We start from the raw sequence: 19,883 nt of genomic DNA on the forward strand, positions 1-19,883 counted from the left end.
ATATTCTCAAGCGACACATACAAACTTCATTGCAAATGTGCAATGCCCTACTGCCAAGCTCTGGATCCTCCTGTCTCTGCAGTTTGTCCTCCTGCTATTGCTGTCTGTTCACTTGCCATCTCTGAGTGAGTAATGAGAGAGCATAGAAAAGAGCAGTAACCTCCACAAGCATTACCCCCTCTCTCTTTCAAAGTTGTGATGCCTGTTGGTCCCACAGGAAGAAGCAATCCAATGGGTAGTGAAAACAGTTACATAGGAAGAGGATGAATTCTTGAAAGGAACCTCAGTAGGAACTTCTTACCCAGATACCCATAAAGCCTGGAACCGATGTTGCCTGGCAAAAGGCTTTGGATAACTATTTAGCTTTGAACCCCTAATTCAGAAAATGGCCTTCTAAAATCTTCCCCGTGGCCTTCCTGAAAGATTCCTTGACATCCTTGTTTCTCAGGCTATATACAAGGGGGTTAACTAAAGGCGGAAGGACTGTGTAAAAAAGAGAAAATATTTTGTTAAGGTCTCTCATTGCTTCAGTTTTTGGTGTCACATATACAATGATTAATGCACCATAGAACAGGGAAACAACAATCACATGAGAAGAACAAGTGGAAAAGGCTTTCTGCCTTCCAGTGGTGGATGGGATTTTTAAAATTGAATCAATAATATATATGTAGGAAATCAGGGTCAAAAGAAAAGGGGGAAAACTGAACACAAAAGTCAGGATTACACTGGCATACTTCACAAGGCTGGTATCACTGCATGAGATATTGACCAATGCAAGAGAGTCACAAAAGAAATGATCCATTTCATTGGAATTACAATACTTTAGTTGCAACACCAGGATCAAATATATAGAAGTAAACAAAATGCTATTAATCCAGGAGGCACTGGCCAGCTGGATACACAGCTTACCATTCATAAGAGTTGCATAATAGAGGGGTTTGCATATAGCTAAGAAACGATCATAAGACATCACAGAGAGCAGATAACATTCTGTTCCAATCAGGAGATCAAAGAAATATAATTGTATATGACATCCTTTAAAAGAGATGGTTTTGTCTTCGGTCAATAGACTGGTCAGCATCCTGGGCAGGGTGGTTGAGCTGTAGACTGTCTCCAGAAAAGACAAATTCCCCAAGAAGAAGTACATGGGTGTGTGCAGGTGATGGTCGGTCACTATGAGAATGACCGTGAGAATATTGAAAGTCATTGTCAATATGTAGATCACCAGAAAAACAAGGAACAGGAAGATCTGTAGATGAGGAAGGTCCCCAAATCCCAGAAGAATAAACTCAGTAATTTCACTCTGGTTTTCCTGCATTATGGTTGTCATCAAATGTGTATAACAAAATTATTTCATATCCTGAAAAACAACTGAAACATAAGATAAGTAAAAGGTATTTGTAGTAATGAATTATACAGATGCCACTGAGGGAAAACGTGGAGAAAGCGCAGTATGACTCAGGGATGTTTTGCAGGCTATAACCTTTCTGAAAGCTCACAATGCTAAAATGCCTGTGAACAAAAGTTGCTGAAAAGCATACCAGCATGAATAGATAAATAGGTACCACTGTGGCAGGAAGGTAAATTGTGTCTCTGTGTACTCTGGCTTCTGCCACAGTGTTCCATTGTGCCAGAAGCAGTTTGGTCATGCTGGCCACATGACCCAGAAAAGCTGTCTGTGGACAAATGCAGTCTTTCTTGGTCTGAAAGCGGAGATGAGCACCCCACCCCACAGTCAAATTCGACTGGACTTAACCGTCCAGGGGTCCTTTACCTTACTGCACTCCAGCCTAATCGGGACATGTTGCATTTAGCAGGAATACTTATTGGTATACTGGTAAAATACTCATAGAGGCTTGCAGGCAACTTGATATAATCATGATGAAGAGGGAGGAAAATTGTGAAATCTATACATATAGGGGAGACAACCTTATTCACAGTTACTGGACTAAAACAGGGATCAGGACATAAGTATACTTTGGAGTTCATAATTTACTGAATTTTGTAATACAGAAAATAAAGGAATGTACCAAACTGCATTAAAATGTCTAATCTATAGAATACGTGTAGAAATGCATACATTAAAAATATCTATTTCAGTTTATCTTGTGAGGTATATGTATTTAATTGCAAATTTTCATACAGTATTCTTTTATTAAATGCAAATGAATGTGATATTGACATATAGTATCACAGGAATAGCCATTCTTATTTTTGCCTTCAGTGCTCTACTGGTATATATGTAAACAAACCAATGGTCATATTAGGAATGGGGGGAGGAATCAATTCAGTTCACATTGAAAGGCAAGCATGCACAATTTGTAGTTTCTGAAACAATGCATGGACCAAAACACAGCCATGCATTGAAATTTGCACTTCTCTGGATCTTGCAATAATACAGTTCTCCAGCCAAGTCATATTTCTAAAAATGCATATACATGGGGAAAGTGTTCATATAAATCCATATATTCATGAAATAATAAGCAAAAATGTGTTCCATTAGGGGGAACTGATTTGTAAAAAGAAGTATCTTAGGCAAATTTGCATACAAATATATGCATATTTTGAGATATTTGTACTAAAATCCTAGTGAACTTTTTGAGGACTTAGAAGAATTTCAGAAACCAATGTGGAAATTTGGAAAACTGACCTTCGAAGTGGGAAAATGGCAACTTGAGAGAAGCCAAAATTCACAGATTTGCTCATCCCAAATTCCAACTGGCCGTTGGTTAGATCCAGATTAAGTGAATTGAATTTAATTCCCATTGAAAACTATGGGTCTTATTAAGCCATAAGTTTGACCCATTGATTTCAGTGGAGGAGTCTACCCCAAAAGCCTCCAAATCTTTCTCAAACAAAGAAAATGAAAGCATTCAGTGCTGTCACAGCTTTGTTACTCAAAGCAAGCAGTTCACAAACACTCATTTATCACGGCGCTTCAGTTCCTGCAAATAACTTGCACTGAGTGTCATTACCTCTCTCATGAATGAAGTTTCTTGTAAGCTCAATTTCGAGCAGCTTTTGGTCTTGGGAGCAAGATGTGCACTGTGTCTTCTATAAGCATCTCAATAGATAAAGCTTGCCTTCCCATAATTTCTGAATTCTGTTTAGTCTGCTATGGCTTGTTTCACATCTAAGGCTATATATATATATATATATATATATAGAGAGAGAGAGAGAGAGAGAGAGAGAGAGAGAGAGAGAGAGAGAGAAAGTTTCTATTTGGTTATTATTTATTATTAAGCTTAAACGGTAAATATCTTGAGAGATGCAATAATAATCTGAGAGGGAATGTAGGTTTCAAAGCTAGACGGAAGCCACACGGGGATACTGCAGGCCCATAGTCACAGAAGTAGGACACTGTGGGGTTTTCCCTCATTCAGAAATATTCCCACTCCTTTCCTAAATGTTCAGAGTAATTCTTCTTTTAAGCACTACCTCTTTTACTTTTACTTAATTATAAGGAGCAGGGAAGGCATTTGGGCAATATACAGCTTAAGGCCTCATTGAAAAGTAAGGCAATAGATGTCATATTGACCTACTGTTTTTAAAGTGAATTGTTCATAAGGGTATGTGCTTTTCGTTTCATTAGACCTTTCGGCAGTGCAGTGCATCCTACTTTTTATGTTTTAATTTTTACCCACATACTGGGTAAAATGAATTTTTGACATGCCTAGTGCACTGAGGGACACGGGTGGCGCTGTGGGTAAAAGCCTCAGCGCCTATTGCCGATTGAAAGGTCGGCGGTTCGAATCCCCGTGGCGGGGTGCACTCCCGTTGCTCGGTCCCAGCGCTAGCCAACCTAGCAGTTCGAAAGCACCTCCGGGTGCAAGTAGATAAATAGGGACCGCTTACTAGCGGGAAGGTAAACGGCATTTCCGTGTGCGGCTCTGGCTCGCCAGAGCAGTGATGTCACGCTGGCCACGTGACCCGGAAGTGTCTCCGGACAGCGCTGGCCCCCGGCCTCTTGAGTGAGATGGGCGCACAACCCTAGAGTCTGTCAAGACTGGCCCGTATGGGCAGGGGTACCTTTACCTTACTAGCGGGAAGGTAAACGGCGTTTCCGTGTGCGGCTCTGGCTCACCAGATGCAGCTTTGTCACGCTGGCCACGTGACCCGGAAGTGTCTCCGGACAGCGCTGGCCCCCGGCCTCTTGAGTGAGATGGGCGCACAACCCCAGAGTCTGTCAAGACTGGCCCATACGGGCAGGGGTACTTTTACCTTTTACCTTTAGTGCACTGAACTGTGGTCATTGACCCAGACCAACTTTTAGCTGAAACCAGAAACAATATGTAAACCAACACAAAGCCATCCTTTTAAATTCACTCTTCTCTGAATTTTGCAGTGCAGTTCTCCAGCCAATTAATCTGCACACAACTGCATACACTGAGATAAAGTGTGTATTGGAGAAGATAAAATACATAATGCATTATATTAGGGGGAAATGCCTGAAAGAAATCAGTAAATTCGCAAACGGAAATGTGTATCTCTGGAGAAACGTGCATCAAAAGGCTTCCATTAGGATTCCCCTCCCCCCACTCTGAAATTGCTGCAGGCGTAAAGAACTGGATTTAAGATTGGAAATATGAAAAAATAAGAGAAACCAAAACTGGCAGATTCATCTATCTCTATCTACAACTGAACCATGGTAGGGGATAAGGAACCAAGAGAAGTGAAACTGGCAGATCCGTTCATCCCTAGACATCCATAGGATTTATTTTACTTTATTCATTTATTTCAAAAGATGTACATACTGCTGGATTGCATTAAAATCTCAAAGTGGTTTTCAGCAAGAATGAAAACTAAAATTATCAGTAAAAACAGATAACTATTTAAAGCTTTTTTAAAAAGTAAAAGCAGCAGTATACTAAAATCCAAATTAAAATCCACATGCCTGGATATATTGGCCTAAAGAAAAATGTTTTTGGCAGGTGCCAAAAAAAAAAAAAAAGTACAGTAAAGGCACTTGCCTTAAGTCAATAGGCAGAGTTCAAAAGTGTGCATGAATCTTATGAAACATTTTTAGCAGGCCCAGTTTTACTGACTGATGCAGTTAAGTGGACATAGATGGAGTAAGGTGATGTCACAGTTCAATTTATCCCAGGCTTTATGTAGCTACACCTTGAAGTAGGCCTGGTAGCAAATTGGCAAGCAGTGCAGGTTCTGAGCAGAGGTGCTATATGCTGATAGGGTAGATATTCAGTTGCATTGTAGAGAACCTCTGGAAAAAAAACTCCATCAATGCTGCTCTTCAGATGTAGCACTGAAACCACTGTAACACTATACCTCCAATTACAATTACTCAGAGTCAATCCAGGAGGATACCAGCATCTGAAGAAACATCAAGAAGCACAAGCAAAGTCCCACTCCCCCCATTAACTCTCTGTGCCAATTTCTTAAATATATATGGCCACAGTGAACAGTTACACTGAAACGGATGCTTGAAATCAGGCATTGGCAAACACGGCCCTCCAGCTGTTTTTGGAGTACAACTCCCACTATCCTTAGTTAACAGGACCAGCGGTCAGGGATGATGGAAATTTAATCCCAAAAAATCTGGAGGGCTGAGTTTGCCTATGCCTGCTTGAAAGTAATTTTCAAGCAAAAACTTTCAACTTCCATGACTTCCCCCACACAACTAATTTGTATAATTTCTTGCTCTCACTTGATAATGTCAGAACCTGAACAATCAGACATTTATCCTCCACACCCATACAGCTTTATTTCTTGGAAGAAACGAGCTATCAGTATTTGGAACCAAGAGGCACAAATTTCCCTTCCAAAATTTTCCAGCAACCTTTCTCAGAGCCTCTTTGACATCTTTATTTCTCAGGCTATATATGAGGGGGTTAATAAAAGGAGGGAGGACCATGTAAAGTAGTGGAAAGATTTTGTTAAGGTCTCTGATGGTTTCATTTTCTGGTTTGAAATATGCAATGAATATTGACCCATAGAAGATAGAAACAACAATCACATGAGAAGAACAGGTGGAAAAGGCCTTCTGCTTCCCAGTGGTGGATGGGATTTTTAAAATGACAGCAATGATAAATATGTAGGAGATAAGGGTCAAAAGAAAAGGAGGAAAACTGAACACAAAAGCCAGGATTAGAATGACATATTTCACAAGGCTGGTGTCACTGCACGAGATTTTAACCAATGAAAGAGATTCACACAAAAAATTATCAATTTCATTGGAACCACAATAATGTAGTTGCGATATCAAGACCAAGCATATGGTGACCAACACAAGGCTGTTGATCCAAGAGCAACTGGCCAGCTGGATACACAGCTTACCATTCATAAGAGTTGCATAATATAGGGGTTTGCATATGGCTAAGAAACGATCATAAGACATCACAGAGAGCAGATAGCATTCTGTACCAATCAGGAGAGCAACAACAAAAAATTGTATGTGACATCCTTTAACAGAGATGGTTTTGTCTCCTGTCAGGAGACTGGCCAGCATCTTGGGCAGAGAGGCTGAGCTGTAGACTGCTTCCAAAAAAGACAGATTGCCCAGGAAGAAGTACATAGGTGTGTGCAGGTGAAGATCAGTCACTATGAGAAAGACCATGAGGATATTGAAAGCAATTGTCAAAATGTAGATCCCCAGAAAAACAAGGAATAGAAAGATGTGCAGATCAGGGAGATCCCCAAATCCCAGAAGGATGAATTCTGTGACTTCACTCAGGTTTCTCTGCATTGTGGTTGACATCAAATGCTACATTCTGAAAGATAATGGGAAAGTGATATGAAAGTGATAGCCATTTTACAATAGTTAAGTACCACTGAGTGAAGAAATGGAAGGGAGAAAGATTCCATCAACGGTGTCTCTGAAAAAAAAATGCACATCACCTGTATTATTTATGCAAATTGATGTTCTCTGGAGTTAGAGATCTGACGGGGACAAACCCTGTTATGTTGAGCTCGTATTTTGCACAATTTGTATACGGTGTCTGTTTGATAATGTGTGGTTTGCTATGCCTAATAAAGGATATTTGATTTTTTTGGCCAATGTACTGGAAGAAGCAAAGGTCACCAGTGTTGAAGTAATGATTCTTCAACATAAACTTTGTTGGACGGGTCATGTTGTGCGGATGCCTGATTATTGTCTTCCAAAGCAACTACTCTACTCTGAACTTAAAAATGGTAAGTGTAATACTGGTGGTCAACAAAAGAGGTTGAAAGGCTCTCTCAGGGCAAATCTAAAAAAAAATGTAGTATAAACACTGACAACTGTGAAACACTGTCCTGTGAGTTCTCCGGTTGGAGAACAGCCTTTACCAAAGGTGTCATCTGTTTTGAAGACGCTCGAACTCAGGACTTAAGGGAGAAATGCGCCAAGAGTGAATTGCATTTGGTTCCCATAACTAAATTAACCTATGGATTTCAATGGGACCTAAGAGCCAACCCCAGCAGTCTTCAGTGGTCTCTCAACCAAAGAAGCAGAAAGCATTCAGTGCAGTGACCTATTTCTTACTTCAGAACAAAGTGAGGAATTGACAATCACACATTTATTACAAAGCTTTAGTTCCTGCAGATAATTAGCACTGAATGCAAATACCTTTATCATGAATGGATGAGGAGCTGAAGTTTGTACTGAGTGCAATTTCTGAGATGCTGGCCTTAGGAGCAAGTTGCATAGTCTGTTTTCTTCTATCCTCATCCTCACAGACTTGATTGGATGTTTCTTTCTCCATCGATGCTTTATTTATTTTAGCATCCCATGGCATGCTTCTCCTCTCAGGCATATCAGAAAGAGGAAGCCTCTAGCTGGTTATTATATATTATTATATTATATATTATTAGAAATTAAAGGTAAACATATTGAGAGATAGGGACTAATTGTCAGAGAAGGGAACATTAGCTTGAAATCTAGACCAAACTCACATGGGGATCATGCATCCCTAGTCACAGGAGTGGGGCACTTTAGGGACAACCATTCTTAGAAATGTTCTTTAATTAATATTCAGATTTTATTAACGGAAACAAAGCCCTAGCTCTGCCCGCATACAATATGCTGTTGATTTGGTGACTTAAAATATAAGACGATTTGAGTATAATTGGTATAACTTTCAGGTAGGTAGCCAATTTGCTCTGATGCAGTCGAAATATATAAAAAGATTGTCCAGTAGCACCTTAGAGACTAATTAAGCATGTTCTGGGTATAAGCTTTCGTGTGCATGCACATGAAAGCTTATACCCAGAATATACTTAGTTGGTCTCTAAATTGCTACTGGTATTACTTTATTCTTGTGAGTTGGCCTTGGGTGGCATGTATTTTTCATTCCACGTACCTTTTCTCCACTGGTCTGCATCCTCCCTTTTGCCTTCAAAAACCATATTTCTGCACTGATTTCTTTAAAAGGAAAAGGGATTTATTTATTTATATTTATTTATTGGTTTTCACATATTACAGTACAATACAAATGTACCAAAGCCAACACCATTTCCTAACCATCCCCCCATACATTTACATTTATATTTCTTCAATCCATCATATTATTCTTTTCTCCCTCCTCCCACTTCCCTCCGCCCCCACTTCATTTCCTCCACATTATACAATTTACAATAATCTTTGCATTCTACAGTCTTCTCAAGTCATCTATATATTCTTATTATCTTTCCTTACTAATTTTTCTTCCATCCACTACTTCACATTTTAATCTAGGCATATTGGCATATCTTTTTTGAGCAATATTTTGCCATATATTCATCAAAACATTTCCACTCCTTTTTTAATTTTTGATTCGCCTGATTTCTTATTACAGCAGTTAATCTTGACAAAATTATATATTCATTTAGTTTACAAATCCATTCCTCCCTTGTGGGTATGGTGTGTGATTTCCACCTAGCAGCAATCACTATTCTAGCAGCTGTACTTGCATATAGGACCCCCCCCCAAAAAAAAAAAAACGTGTTATCTCTTCATGTATCAGTCCAAGGAGATATGTCTCTGGTTTCTTTGTTACTGATATTTTCAACATCTTCTTTAGTTCTTCATGTACTTGACATGCCTAGTGCACTGAACTGTGATCATTGATCCAGACCAACTTGTAGCTGAAACTTAGAAAAGTATGTGAACCAACACATAGTCATCCTTTTGAATTCACTCTTCTATGAATTTTGCAATGCAGTTCTCCAGCCAAGTAATTTGTACAGAACTGCATACACTGACATAAGTTGCATATTGGGGAAAATAACATACAGAATGCATTATATTAGGGGGAAATGCTTGAAAAAACATGTATATTCACATACAGAAATGTGTGTCTCTGGAGAAATTTGCATCAAAATGCTTCCTTTAGGATTAATTTGCCCCTCCTCCCCGCAAAAAAATGCTGTAGGTATGGAGAACTGAATTTAAGATTCTGGGGAAATGAGAAAATAAGAGAAACCAAAACTGGCAGATATCTACAACTGAACCATGGGAAGTGATAAGGATCTGAGAGAAGTGAAATTGACAGATCCGTTCATCCCTAGACATCCATAGGATTTATTTCACTTTATTCATTTATTTCAAAAAATGTATTTATTGCTTGTCAGGAATGAGTTGTGAGTGCTAGCAGAGATAAGAGTCCGGGAATCCAGACATTTTTACAGAGATTTATTGGTTTCTTCTCTCTTTTTACAAGAGCTCTAAAAGTACGTCTCCATCATGGTGAGTCAGTTGCCTCGACTGAGGGAACTTTCGATTTTCCCCTGCATAACCATTTCCTAAGCCCAACCCCCTTCCTTCCTCTCTGACGAAAGTGGCTTGGCCCCAGAAGTGCCTCCCCCCCTCTCAGATTCATTGCCTCCTGACAGCCTTTCGTCACCTTCCTCGTCCAAGGAAGAACAGCTACTAATTAATGGAGGTTTCTCTCGGTAAGTTCCCATTCTCTCCCCCCTCCTCTGCCTCCAATTCCCTGACATTGCTGGATTGGATAAAAATCTCAAAGTGGTTTTCAGCAAGAATGAAAACTAAAACTATCAGTAAAAACAGATAACTATTTAAAGCTTTTTTAAAAAAAATAAGAGTGGCAGTATGCTAAAATCCAAATTAAAATACATGTCAATATTCCACATGCCTGGATACATTGGCCTAAAGGAAAATGTTTTTGGCAGGTGCCAAAAAAAGAGTACAGTGAAGGCACCTGCTTTAAGTAAATAAGCAGAGAGTTCAAAAGTGTGCATGAGGCTTATGAAGCATCTTTAGCAATCCCAGTTCCACAGACTGATGCAGTTAAGTGGACATAGATGAGTAGGGTGATGTCACAGTTCAATTTATCCCAAGCTTTATGTAGCTACTCCTTGAAGTAGGCCTGGTAGCAAATTGGCAAGCAGTGCAGGTTCTGAGCAGAGGTGCTATATGCTGATAGGGTAGATATTCAGTTGCATTGTAGAGAACCTCTGGAAAAACAATCTGTCAATGCTACTCTTCAGAAGTAGCACTGAAACCACTGTAACACAATGCCTCCAATTATAATTACTCAGAGTCATTCCAGAAGGATACTTTCATCACTAGTATCAACATCTGAAGAGACATCAAGAAGTACAAGCAAAGTCCCACTTCCCTGATTAACCCTCTGTGCTAATTTCTTAAATATATATGGCCATAGGAAAAAGTTACACTGAAACAGATGCTTGAAACTTAACTTTCAAGCAAAAACGTATTATAATGTTTTCAACTTCCATGCCTTCACCACCCAACTAATTTCTATAATTTCTTGCTCTGAGATGATAATGATATGGGTGAGGGTTTACATAGCTAAGGCAGTAATCTAAATTCTGTTTATTTGGGAGTAAGTCCCATTGAATTAAATACAATGGACTTCTGCATAGACATGGTTAAAAATCAGAATCTGAACAATCAGACATTTATCCTCCACACCCATACAGCTTTATTTCTTAGAAGAAAGGAGCCATCGGTATTTGGAACCAAGAGGCACAAATTTCCCTTCCAAAATTTTCCAGCAACCTTTCTCAGAGCCTCTTTGACATCTTTATTTCTCAGGCTATATATGAGGGGGTTAATAAAAGGAGGGAGGACCATGTAAAGTAGTGGAAAGATTTTGTTAAGGTCTCTGATGGTTTCATTTTCTGGTTTGAAATATGCAATGAATATTGACCCATAGAAGACAGAAACAACAATGATGTGAGAAGAACAGGTGGAAAAGGCCTTCTGCTTCCCAGTGGTGGATGGGATTTTTAAAATGGCTGCAACGATAAATATGTAGGAGATAAGGGTCAAAAGAAAAGGAGGAAAACTGAACACAAAAGCCAGGATTAGAATGACATATTTCACAAGGCTGGTGTCACTGCATGAGATTTTAACCAATGAAAGAGATTCACAAAAGAAATGATCAATTTCATTGGAACCACAATAATGTAGTTGCGATATCAAGACCAAACATATGGTGACCAACACAAGGCTGTTGATCCAAGAGCAACTGGCCAGCTGGATACACAGCTTACCATTCATAAGAGTTGCATAATATAGGGGTTTGCATATGGCTAAGAAACGATCATAAGACATCACAGAGAGCAGATAGCTTTCTGTACCAATAAGGAGAGCAACAACAAAAATTTGTACGTAACATCCTTTAACAGAGATGGATTTGTCTCCTGTCAGGAGACTGGACAGCATCTTGGGCAGAGAGGCTGAGCTGTAGACTGCTTCCAAAAAAGACAAATTTCCCAGGAAGAAGTACATAGGTGTGTGCAGGTGATGATCAGTCACTATGAGAAAGACCATGAGGATATTGAAAGCAATTGTCAAAATGTAGATCCCCAGAAACACAAGGAACAGAAAGATGTGCAGATGAGGGAGATCCCCAAATCCCAGAAGGATGAACTCTGTGATTTCACTCAGGTTTCTCTGCATTGTGGTTGTCATCAAATGCTACATTCTGAAAGATAATTGGAAAGTCATATGAAAGTGATAGCCGTTATACAATAGTTAAGTACTACTGAGTGAAGAAATGGAAGTGAGAAAGATTCCATCAACGGTGTCTCTGAAAATAAATGCACATCACCTGGGAAGACAGGTGAACTAATGCCAATGTACTGAAGAATCATGAATCGTGCAGGCTGTTTATGTTAGCCAGATTTAATATGTTTCCCTCAATTATAGTGAGAGGAAGATATTTAGCTCTCCCAGAATCAGAGCATCTCTGCAAATGTAGTAAACAGGAACCTGATACTTTGGAGCATATTTTCTTTTCTTGTGATTTTGGCATTTATGCAAGAAGACAATTATTAGAGGCCTTACAACTCAATAGGCTGATTTCTACCAATGGTTCAAGACCTGCTTTCGGACAGGAATGGTCAAATTACTTTAATATTGGCTGAATTTTTGAGTGCTGTCCATGTAATAATAATAATAATTTATTATTTATTCCCCGGCCATCTGTCCGGGCTTCCCCAGCCACTCTGGGCGGCTTCCAAAAAATATTAAAATACTGTAATACATCAAACATTAAAAGCTTCCCTAAACACGGCTGCCTTCAGATGTCCTCTAAAAGTCTGGTAGTTGTTGTTCTTTTTGACATCTGGTGGGAGGGCGTTCCACAGGTAGGGTGCCACTACCAGACTGGACCATTATAAAGAGATTTAAAGGTAAAGGTAGAGGTACCCCTGCCAGAATGGGCCAGTCGTGTCCTACTCTAGGGTTGTGCGCCCATCTCACTTAAGAGGCTGGGGGCCAGCGCTTTCCGGAGACACTTCCGGGTCACGTGGCCAGCGTGACGAAGTTGCTGTGGCGAGCCAGCACCAGCGCAGCACACGGGAACGCCGTTTACCTTCCCGCTATAAAGCGGTACCTATTTATCTACTTGCACTTAGGGGTGCTTTCGAACTGCTAGGTGGGCAGGAGATAAAGAGATTTAAAAGGTAAAGGTAAAGGTACCCCTGCCCGTACGGGCCAGTCTTGCCAGACTCTAGGGTTGTGCGCCCATCTCACTCAAGAGGCCGGGGGCCAGCGTTCTTAATTTATCAGTAATGTGGTAGTGTTGTATTGTATTATTTATGCAAATTGATTTTCTCTGGAGTTAGAGATCTGACGGGGACAAACCTTGTTATGCTAAGCTCATATTTTGCACAATTTGTATACGGTGTCTGTTTGATAATGTGTGGTTTGCTATACCTAATAAAGGATATTTGATTTTTTGGCCAATGTATTGGAAGAAGCAAAGATCACCAGTGTTGAAGAAATGATTCTTCAACATCAATTTTGTTGGACTTGTCATGCTGTGCAGACGCCTGATTATCGTCTTCCAAAGCAACTACTCTACTCTGAACTTAAAAATGGTAAGTGTAATACTGGTGGTCAACAAAAGAGGTTGAAAGGCTCTCTCAGGGCAAATCTAAAAAAATGTAGTATAAACACTGACAACTGTGAAACACTGTCCTCCGAATGCTCCAGTTGGACAACAGCCTTTACCAAAGGTGTCATCTGTATTGAAGACGCTCGAACTCAGGACTTGGGGGAGAAATGCGCCAAGAGTGAATTGCATTTGGTTCCCATGACTAAATTAATCTACGGATTTCAAGGGACCTAAGAGCCAACCCCAGAAGTCTTCAGTGGTCTCTCAACCAAAGAAACAGAAAGCATTCAGCGCAGTGACATTTTTCTTACTTCAGAATAAAGTGAGGAATTGACAATCACATATTTATTACAAAGCTTTAGTTCCTGCAGATAATTAGCACTGAATGCAAATACCTTTATCATGAATGGATGAGGAGCTGAAGTTTGTATTGAGTGCAATTTCTGAGATGCTGTTCTTAGGAGCAAGTTGCATAGTCTGTTTTCTTCTATCCCCATCTTCACAGACTTGATTGGAAGTTTCTTTCTCCATCACTGCTTTATTTATTTTAGCATCACATGGCATGTTTCTCCTCTCAGGCATATCAGAAAGAGGAAGCCTCTAGCTGGTTATTATATATTATTAGAAATCAAAGCTAAACATATTGAGAGATAGGGACTAATTGTCAGAGAAGGGAACATTAGCTTGAAATCTAGACCAAACTCACATGGGGATCATGCATGCCTAGTCACAGGTGTGGGGCACTTTGGGGACTTCCATTCTTAGAAATGTTCTTTAATGAATATTAAGATTTTATTAAGGGAAACAAAGCCCTAGCTCTGCCCGCATACAATATGCTGTTGATTTGGTGACTTAAAATGTAAGACTATTTGAGTGTAATTTGTATAACTTTTAGGTAGGTAGCCAAGTTGCTCTGACGCAGTTGAAATATATAAAAAGATTGTCCAGTAGCACCTTAGAGACTAATTAAGCATGTTCTGGGTATAAGTTTGTGTGCATGCACACGAAAGCTTATACCCAGAACATATTTAGTTGGTCTCTAAATTGCTACTGGTATTACTTTACTCGTGTGAGTTGGCCTTGGGTGGCACGTATTTTTCATTCTGCTTACCTTTCCCCCACTGCTCTGCATCCTCCCTTTTGCCTTCAAAAATCATATTTCTGCACTGATTACTTTAAAAGGAAAAGGGAAATATTTATTTATTTATTTTTATTTTATTTATTTAGTTAGTTAGTTAGTTAGTTATTGGTTTTCACATATTACAGTACAATACAAATGTACCAAAGCCAACACCATTTCCTCACCATCCCCCCATACATTTACATTTATATTTCTTCAATCCATCATATTATTCTTTTCTCCCTCCTCCCACTTCCCTCCGCCCCCACTTCATTTCCTCCACATAATACAATTTACAATAATCTTTGCATTCTACAGTCTTCTCAAGTCATCTATGTATTCTTATTATCTTTCCTTACTAATTTTTCTTCCATCCACTACTTCACATTTTAATCTAGGCCTATTAGCATATCTTTTTTGAGCAATATTTTGCCATATATTCATCAAAAGATTTCCACTCCTTTTTAAATTTTTGATTCGACTGATTTCTTGTTATAGCAGTTAATCTTGCCAAAATTAAATATTCATTTAGTTTGCAAATCCATTCCTCCTTTGTGGGTATAGTTTGCTGTAGGTATGGAGAACTGAATTTAAGATTGGGGGGAAATGAGAAAATAAGAGAATTCATCTATCTCTATCTACAACTGAACCATGGGAGGTGATAAGGATCTGAAAGAAGTGAAATCGGCAGATCTATTCATCCCTAGACCTCCATAGGATTTATTTTACTTTATTCAATTATTTCAAAATATGTACATACTGCTTTGTTGCATTAAAATCTCAAAGTGGTTTTCAGCAAGTATGAAAACTAAAATTATCAGTAAAAGCAGATAACTATTTAAAGCTTTTTTAAAAAATAAGAGTGATAGTATGCTAAAATCCAAATTAAAATGCATGTCAATATCCCACATGCCTGGATACATAGGCCTAAAGGAAAATGTTTTTGGAGGGTGCCAAAAAAAGAGTACAGTGAAGGCACTTGCCTTAAGTAAATAAGCAGAGTTCAAAAGAGTGCATGAGTCTTATGAAGCATCTTTAGCAATCCCAGTTCCACAGACTGATGCAGTTAAGTGGACATAGATGGAGTAAGGTGATGTCACAGTTCAATTTATCCCAAGCTTTATGTAGCTATACCTTGAAGTAGGCCTGGTAGCAAATTGGCAAGCAGTGCAGGTTCTGATCAGAGGTGCTATATGCTGATAGGGTAGATATTCAGTTGCATTGTAGAGAACCTCTGGAAAAACAATATGTCAATGCTACTCTTCAGAAGTAGCACTAAAACCACTGTAACACAATGCCTCCAATTATAATTACTCAGAGTCATTCCAGATGGATACCTTCATCACTAGTATCAACATCTGAAGAGACACTAAGAATAACAAGCAAAGTCCCACTACCCTGATTAACACTCTGTGCTAATTTCTTAAATATATTTGGTCATAGGAAAAAGTTACACTGAAACAGATGCTTGAAACTTCACTTTCAAGCAAAAACGTATTATAATGTTTTCAACTTCCATGCCTTCACCACCCAACTAATTTCTATAATTTCTTGCTCTGAGATGATAATGATATGGGTGAGGGTTTATATAGCTAAGGCAGTAATCTAAATTCTGTTTATTTGGGAGTAACCCCATTGAATTAAATACAATGGACTTCTGCATAGACATGATTAAAAATCAGAGCCCGAACAATCAAACATTTATCCTCCACACCCATACAGCTTTATTTCTTAGAAGAAAGGAGCCATCAGTATTTGGAACCAAGAGGAACAAATTTCCCTTCCAAAATTTTCCAGCAACCTTTCTCAGAGCCTCTTTGACATCTTTATTTCTCAGGCTATATATGAGGGGGTTAATAAAAGGAGGGAGGACCATGTAAAGTAGTGGAAAGATTTTGTTAAGGTCTCTCATTGTTTCATTTTTTGGTGTGAAGTATGCAATGAATATTGACCCATAGAAGATAGAAACAACAATCACATGAGAAGAACAGGTGGAAAAGGCCTTCTGCTTCCCAGTGGTGGATGGGATTTTTAAAATGGCAGCAATAATATATATGTAGGAGATAAGGGTCAAAAGAAAAGGAGGAAAACTGAACACAAAAGCCAGGATTAGAATGACATATTTCACAAGGCTGGTGTCACTGCATGAGATTTTAACTAATGAAAGAGCTTCACAAAATAAATTATCAATTTCATTGGAAACACAATAATGTAGTTGCCACATCAAGACCAAACATATGGTGACCAACACAATGCTGTTGATCCAAGAGCAACAGGCCAGCTGAATACACAGTTTACCATTCATAAGAGTTGCATAATATAGGGGTTTGCATATGGCTAAGAAACGATCATAAGACATCACAGAGAGCAGATAGCATTCTGTACCAATCAGGAGAGCAACAATAAAAAATTGTATGTGACATCCTTTAACAGAGATGGTTTTGTCTCCTGTCAGGAGACTGCCTAGCATCCTGGGCAGGGTTGTTGAGCTGTAGACTGCTTCCAAAAAAGACAAATTTCCCAGGAAGAAGTACATAGGTGTGTGCAGGTGATGATCAGTCACTATGAGAAAGACCATGAGGATATTGAAAGCAATTGTCAAAATGTAGATCCCCAGAAACACAAGGAACAGAAAGATGTGCAGATGAGGGAGATCCCCAAATCCCAGAAGGATGAACTCTGTGACTTCACTCAGGTTTCTCTGCATTGTGGTTGTCATCAAATGCTATATTCTGAAAGATAATTGGAAAGTGATATGAAAGTGATAGCCATTATACAATAGTTAAGTACCACTGAGTGAAGAAATGGAAGGGAGAGCAATATAATCTAGTCTTCAGTGCTCTCTCAACCAAAGAAAACTAAAAGCATTCAGTGTGACCAGATACTTCTTACTACTGAATAAAGTGAGGAATTGACAACCACACTTTTATTACAAAGCCTTACTTCCTGCAAATAATTAGCACTGAATGCAAATACCTTTATCATGAATGGTGAGGAGCTGAAGTTTGTATTGGGTGCAATTTCTGAGATGCTGGCCTTAGGAGCAAGTTGCATAGTCTGTTTTCTTCTATCCCCATCTTCACAGACTTGATTGGAAGTTTCTTTCTCCATCACTGCTTTATTTATTTTAGCATCCCATGGCATGTTTCTCCTCTCAGGCTTTATCAGAAAGAAGAGGTCTCTAGCTGGTTGTTATATATTATTAGAAATCAAAGGTAAACATATTGACATATAGGGACTAATTGTCAGAGAGGGAACATTAGCTTGAAATCTAGACCAAACTCACATGGGGATCATGCATCCCTAGTCACAGATGTGGGGCACTTTGGGGACTTCCTTTCTTAGAAATGTTCTTTAATGGTTCAGATTTTATTATGGGAAATAAAGCCCTAGCTCTTTTACTTATGGAGTTATAAGAACAGCATGAATCCATGCTGTTGATTTGGTCACTTAAAAAGTACAGTGGTACCTCAGGTTAAGAACTTAATTCATTCTGGAGGTCTGTTCTTAACCTGAAACTGTTCTTAACCTGAAGCACCACTTTAGCTAATGGGGCCTCCTTCTGCCGCTGCACCACCACTGCACGATTTCTGTTCTCATCCTGAAGCAAAGTTCTTAACCTGAGGTAATATTTCTGGGTTAGCGGAGTCTGTAACCTGAAACATATGTAACCCGAGGTACCACTGTAAGGCTATTTGAGTGGGATTGGGGTTACTTTATTTATGTGAGTTGGCCTTGGGTGGCATATATTTTCCTTTCCACTGCTGTGAATCTTCCTTTTTGCCTTCAGAAATCATCTTTCTGCAGGGATTTCTTTAAAGGTGGTATCTATATCTACACACACACACACACACACACACACACACACACACACACACACACCTATGTGAAGGGTATCTTATAATATGATGTGTTTGCAAGTGGCAATGATCTCCTAAAATTCCTGGGTGTCAGATTCTCTCCATAATTTCTGAAATTTGTTAATGTGGGCTTCAAAATCAAGTCAGCTTCCTCAGGAGCTGGGCTTAGAAAGGTGCCATCCAAAAATAAAGATCAGTCACAGCAGAATCATTACCCTGACAAAATATGAGACAAGTGCCCTAGCTACTTCATTTGGTATCTGAACCACAAGCCAATATAGTGGTCATCCAGTATGAAAATTATATTCAAGAGTATCATATCCTTTGGAGATCCTTCAGAACATCCACAAGCTATTTCTTTCTTTCCTCTTTATAATAAATGTGATCCTTGATGCAACAAGTATTATATTATGGAAGATGAGCAGACTTTATATTTGGGAACATCCATTTCCTTTATAATTGATATATTACCCATATACAGAGCTATAGCTAGGTGATCTTGCGCCCCTGGAAGAACCGTCCAGATTGCACCCCATAGCCATCGACAAATTAGCTCTTCTTTCTGCCTCTCCTCCATCCCCCTCCACCCATTCAATGCCTCACACACTTCACCTTGTAATGAATTTTTATACAGAAAATCCAATATTTAATTTATTATTTCTTAATAAAAGGTTTTCGTGTGCGGTGAAGGACCCTCCAGCACAGCCAGCAAGTAGAGCACCTTCTTGCCCAGGGGCTGCCCCTTTTTGACTCCCCTTTACCCAGGAGAGCAATCACAAGGCCACTCAAACTTTCAGTTCCTAACTTAGCAGCGAAAGATTTTCCTCCACCTTTGAAAGAGAGTTACTGGCAGCTTCCTAACCCCTCTTGATTCCTCTGAGCAGCCAATGCCCCCCCCCCCAGTTTGACGGTTCAACGGCAGAGAGCTCTGCACACAGAGCAAATGGGCACCAAGACCATATAATACCAGTCCTGAAATGCCTACATTGGCTCCCAGTACATTTCCAAGCACAATTCAAAGTGTTGGCTCTCACCTTTGAAGCCCTAAACAGCCTCAGCCCAGTATACCTGAAGGAGCCTCTCCAGCCCCATCGTTCAGCCCAGACACTGAGGTCCAGCTCTGAGGACCTTCTGGTGGTTCCCTCACTGCAAGATGTGAGGTTACAGGGAACCAGGCAGAGGCCTTCTCGGCCGTGGTGCCCGCTCTGTGGAATGCCCTCCCAGGAGATGTCAAGGAAATAAGCAACTATCTGACTTTTAGAAGACAACTGAAGGCAACCCTGTATCGGGAAATTTTTTATGTCTAATGCTTTACAAGTTTTTATGTGCTGCAAGCTGCCCGGAGTGGCTGGGGAATTGCAGCCAGATGGGTGGGTATAAATAATAAAATTAATATTATTGCTATTATTATGTCAAAGGCCTTGCTTCAACCATACAATAGAAGACTGAGAGATGTAACACTAATATGTAGAATATTTATATTGTTTAAACAACAAGAAAAGTACCTTCCTTTGTCCTTATGACTGAAACTCTGGCATTTTAACCAACTCAGCTAAGTAGTATGGCCCCAAAAGGCCAGGTAAGATTGCTGTGGGG

At 39.5% G+C, this 19,883-nt stretch overlaps 1 protein-coding gene across 1 annotated transcript; it reads right to left on the reverse strand.

Moving 5' to 3' along the window:
• Positions 1–373: 373 nt before the first annotated feature.
• On the reverse strand, positions 374–1,330 carry LOC114582178 (putative olfactory receptor 2W6). The gene has a single exon (XM_028702976.2). The coding sequence runs from the start codon at positions 1,328–1,330 to the stop codon at positions 374–376; it is 957 nt and encodes a 318-aa protein (XP_028558809.2).
• Positions 1,331–19,883: the final 18,553 nt, after the last annotated feature.

This window comes from Podarcis muralis, chromosome 13 (genome assembly GCF_964188315.1).
Source record: "Podarcis muralis chromosome 13, rPodMur119.hap1.1, whole genome shotgun sequence".
NCBI lineage: Eukaryota > Metazoa > Chordata > Lepidosauria > Squamata > Lacertidae > Podarcis > Podarcis muralis.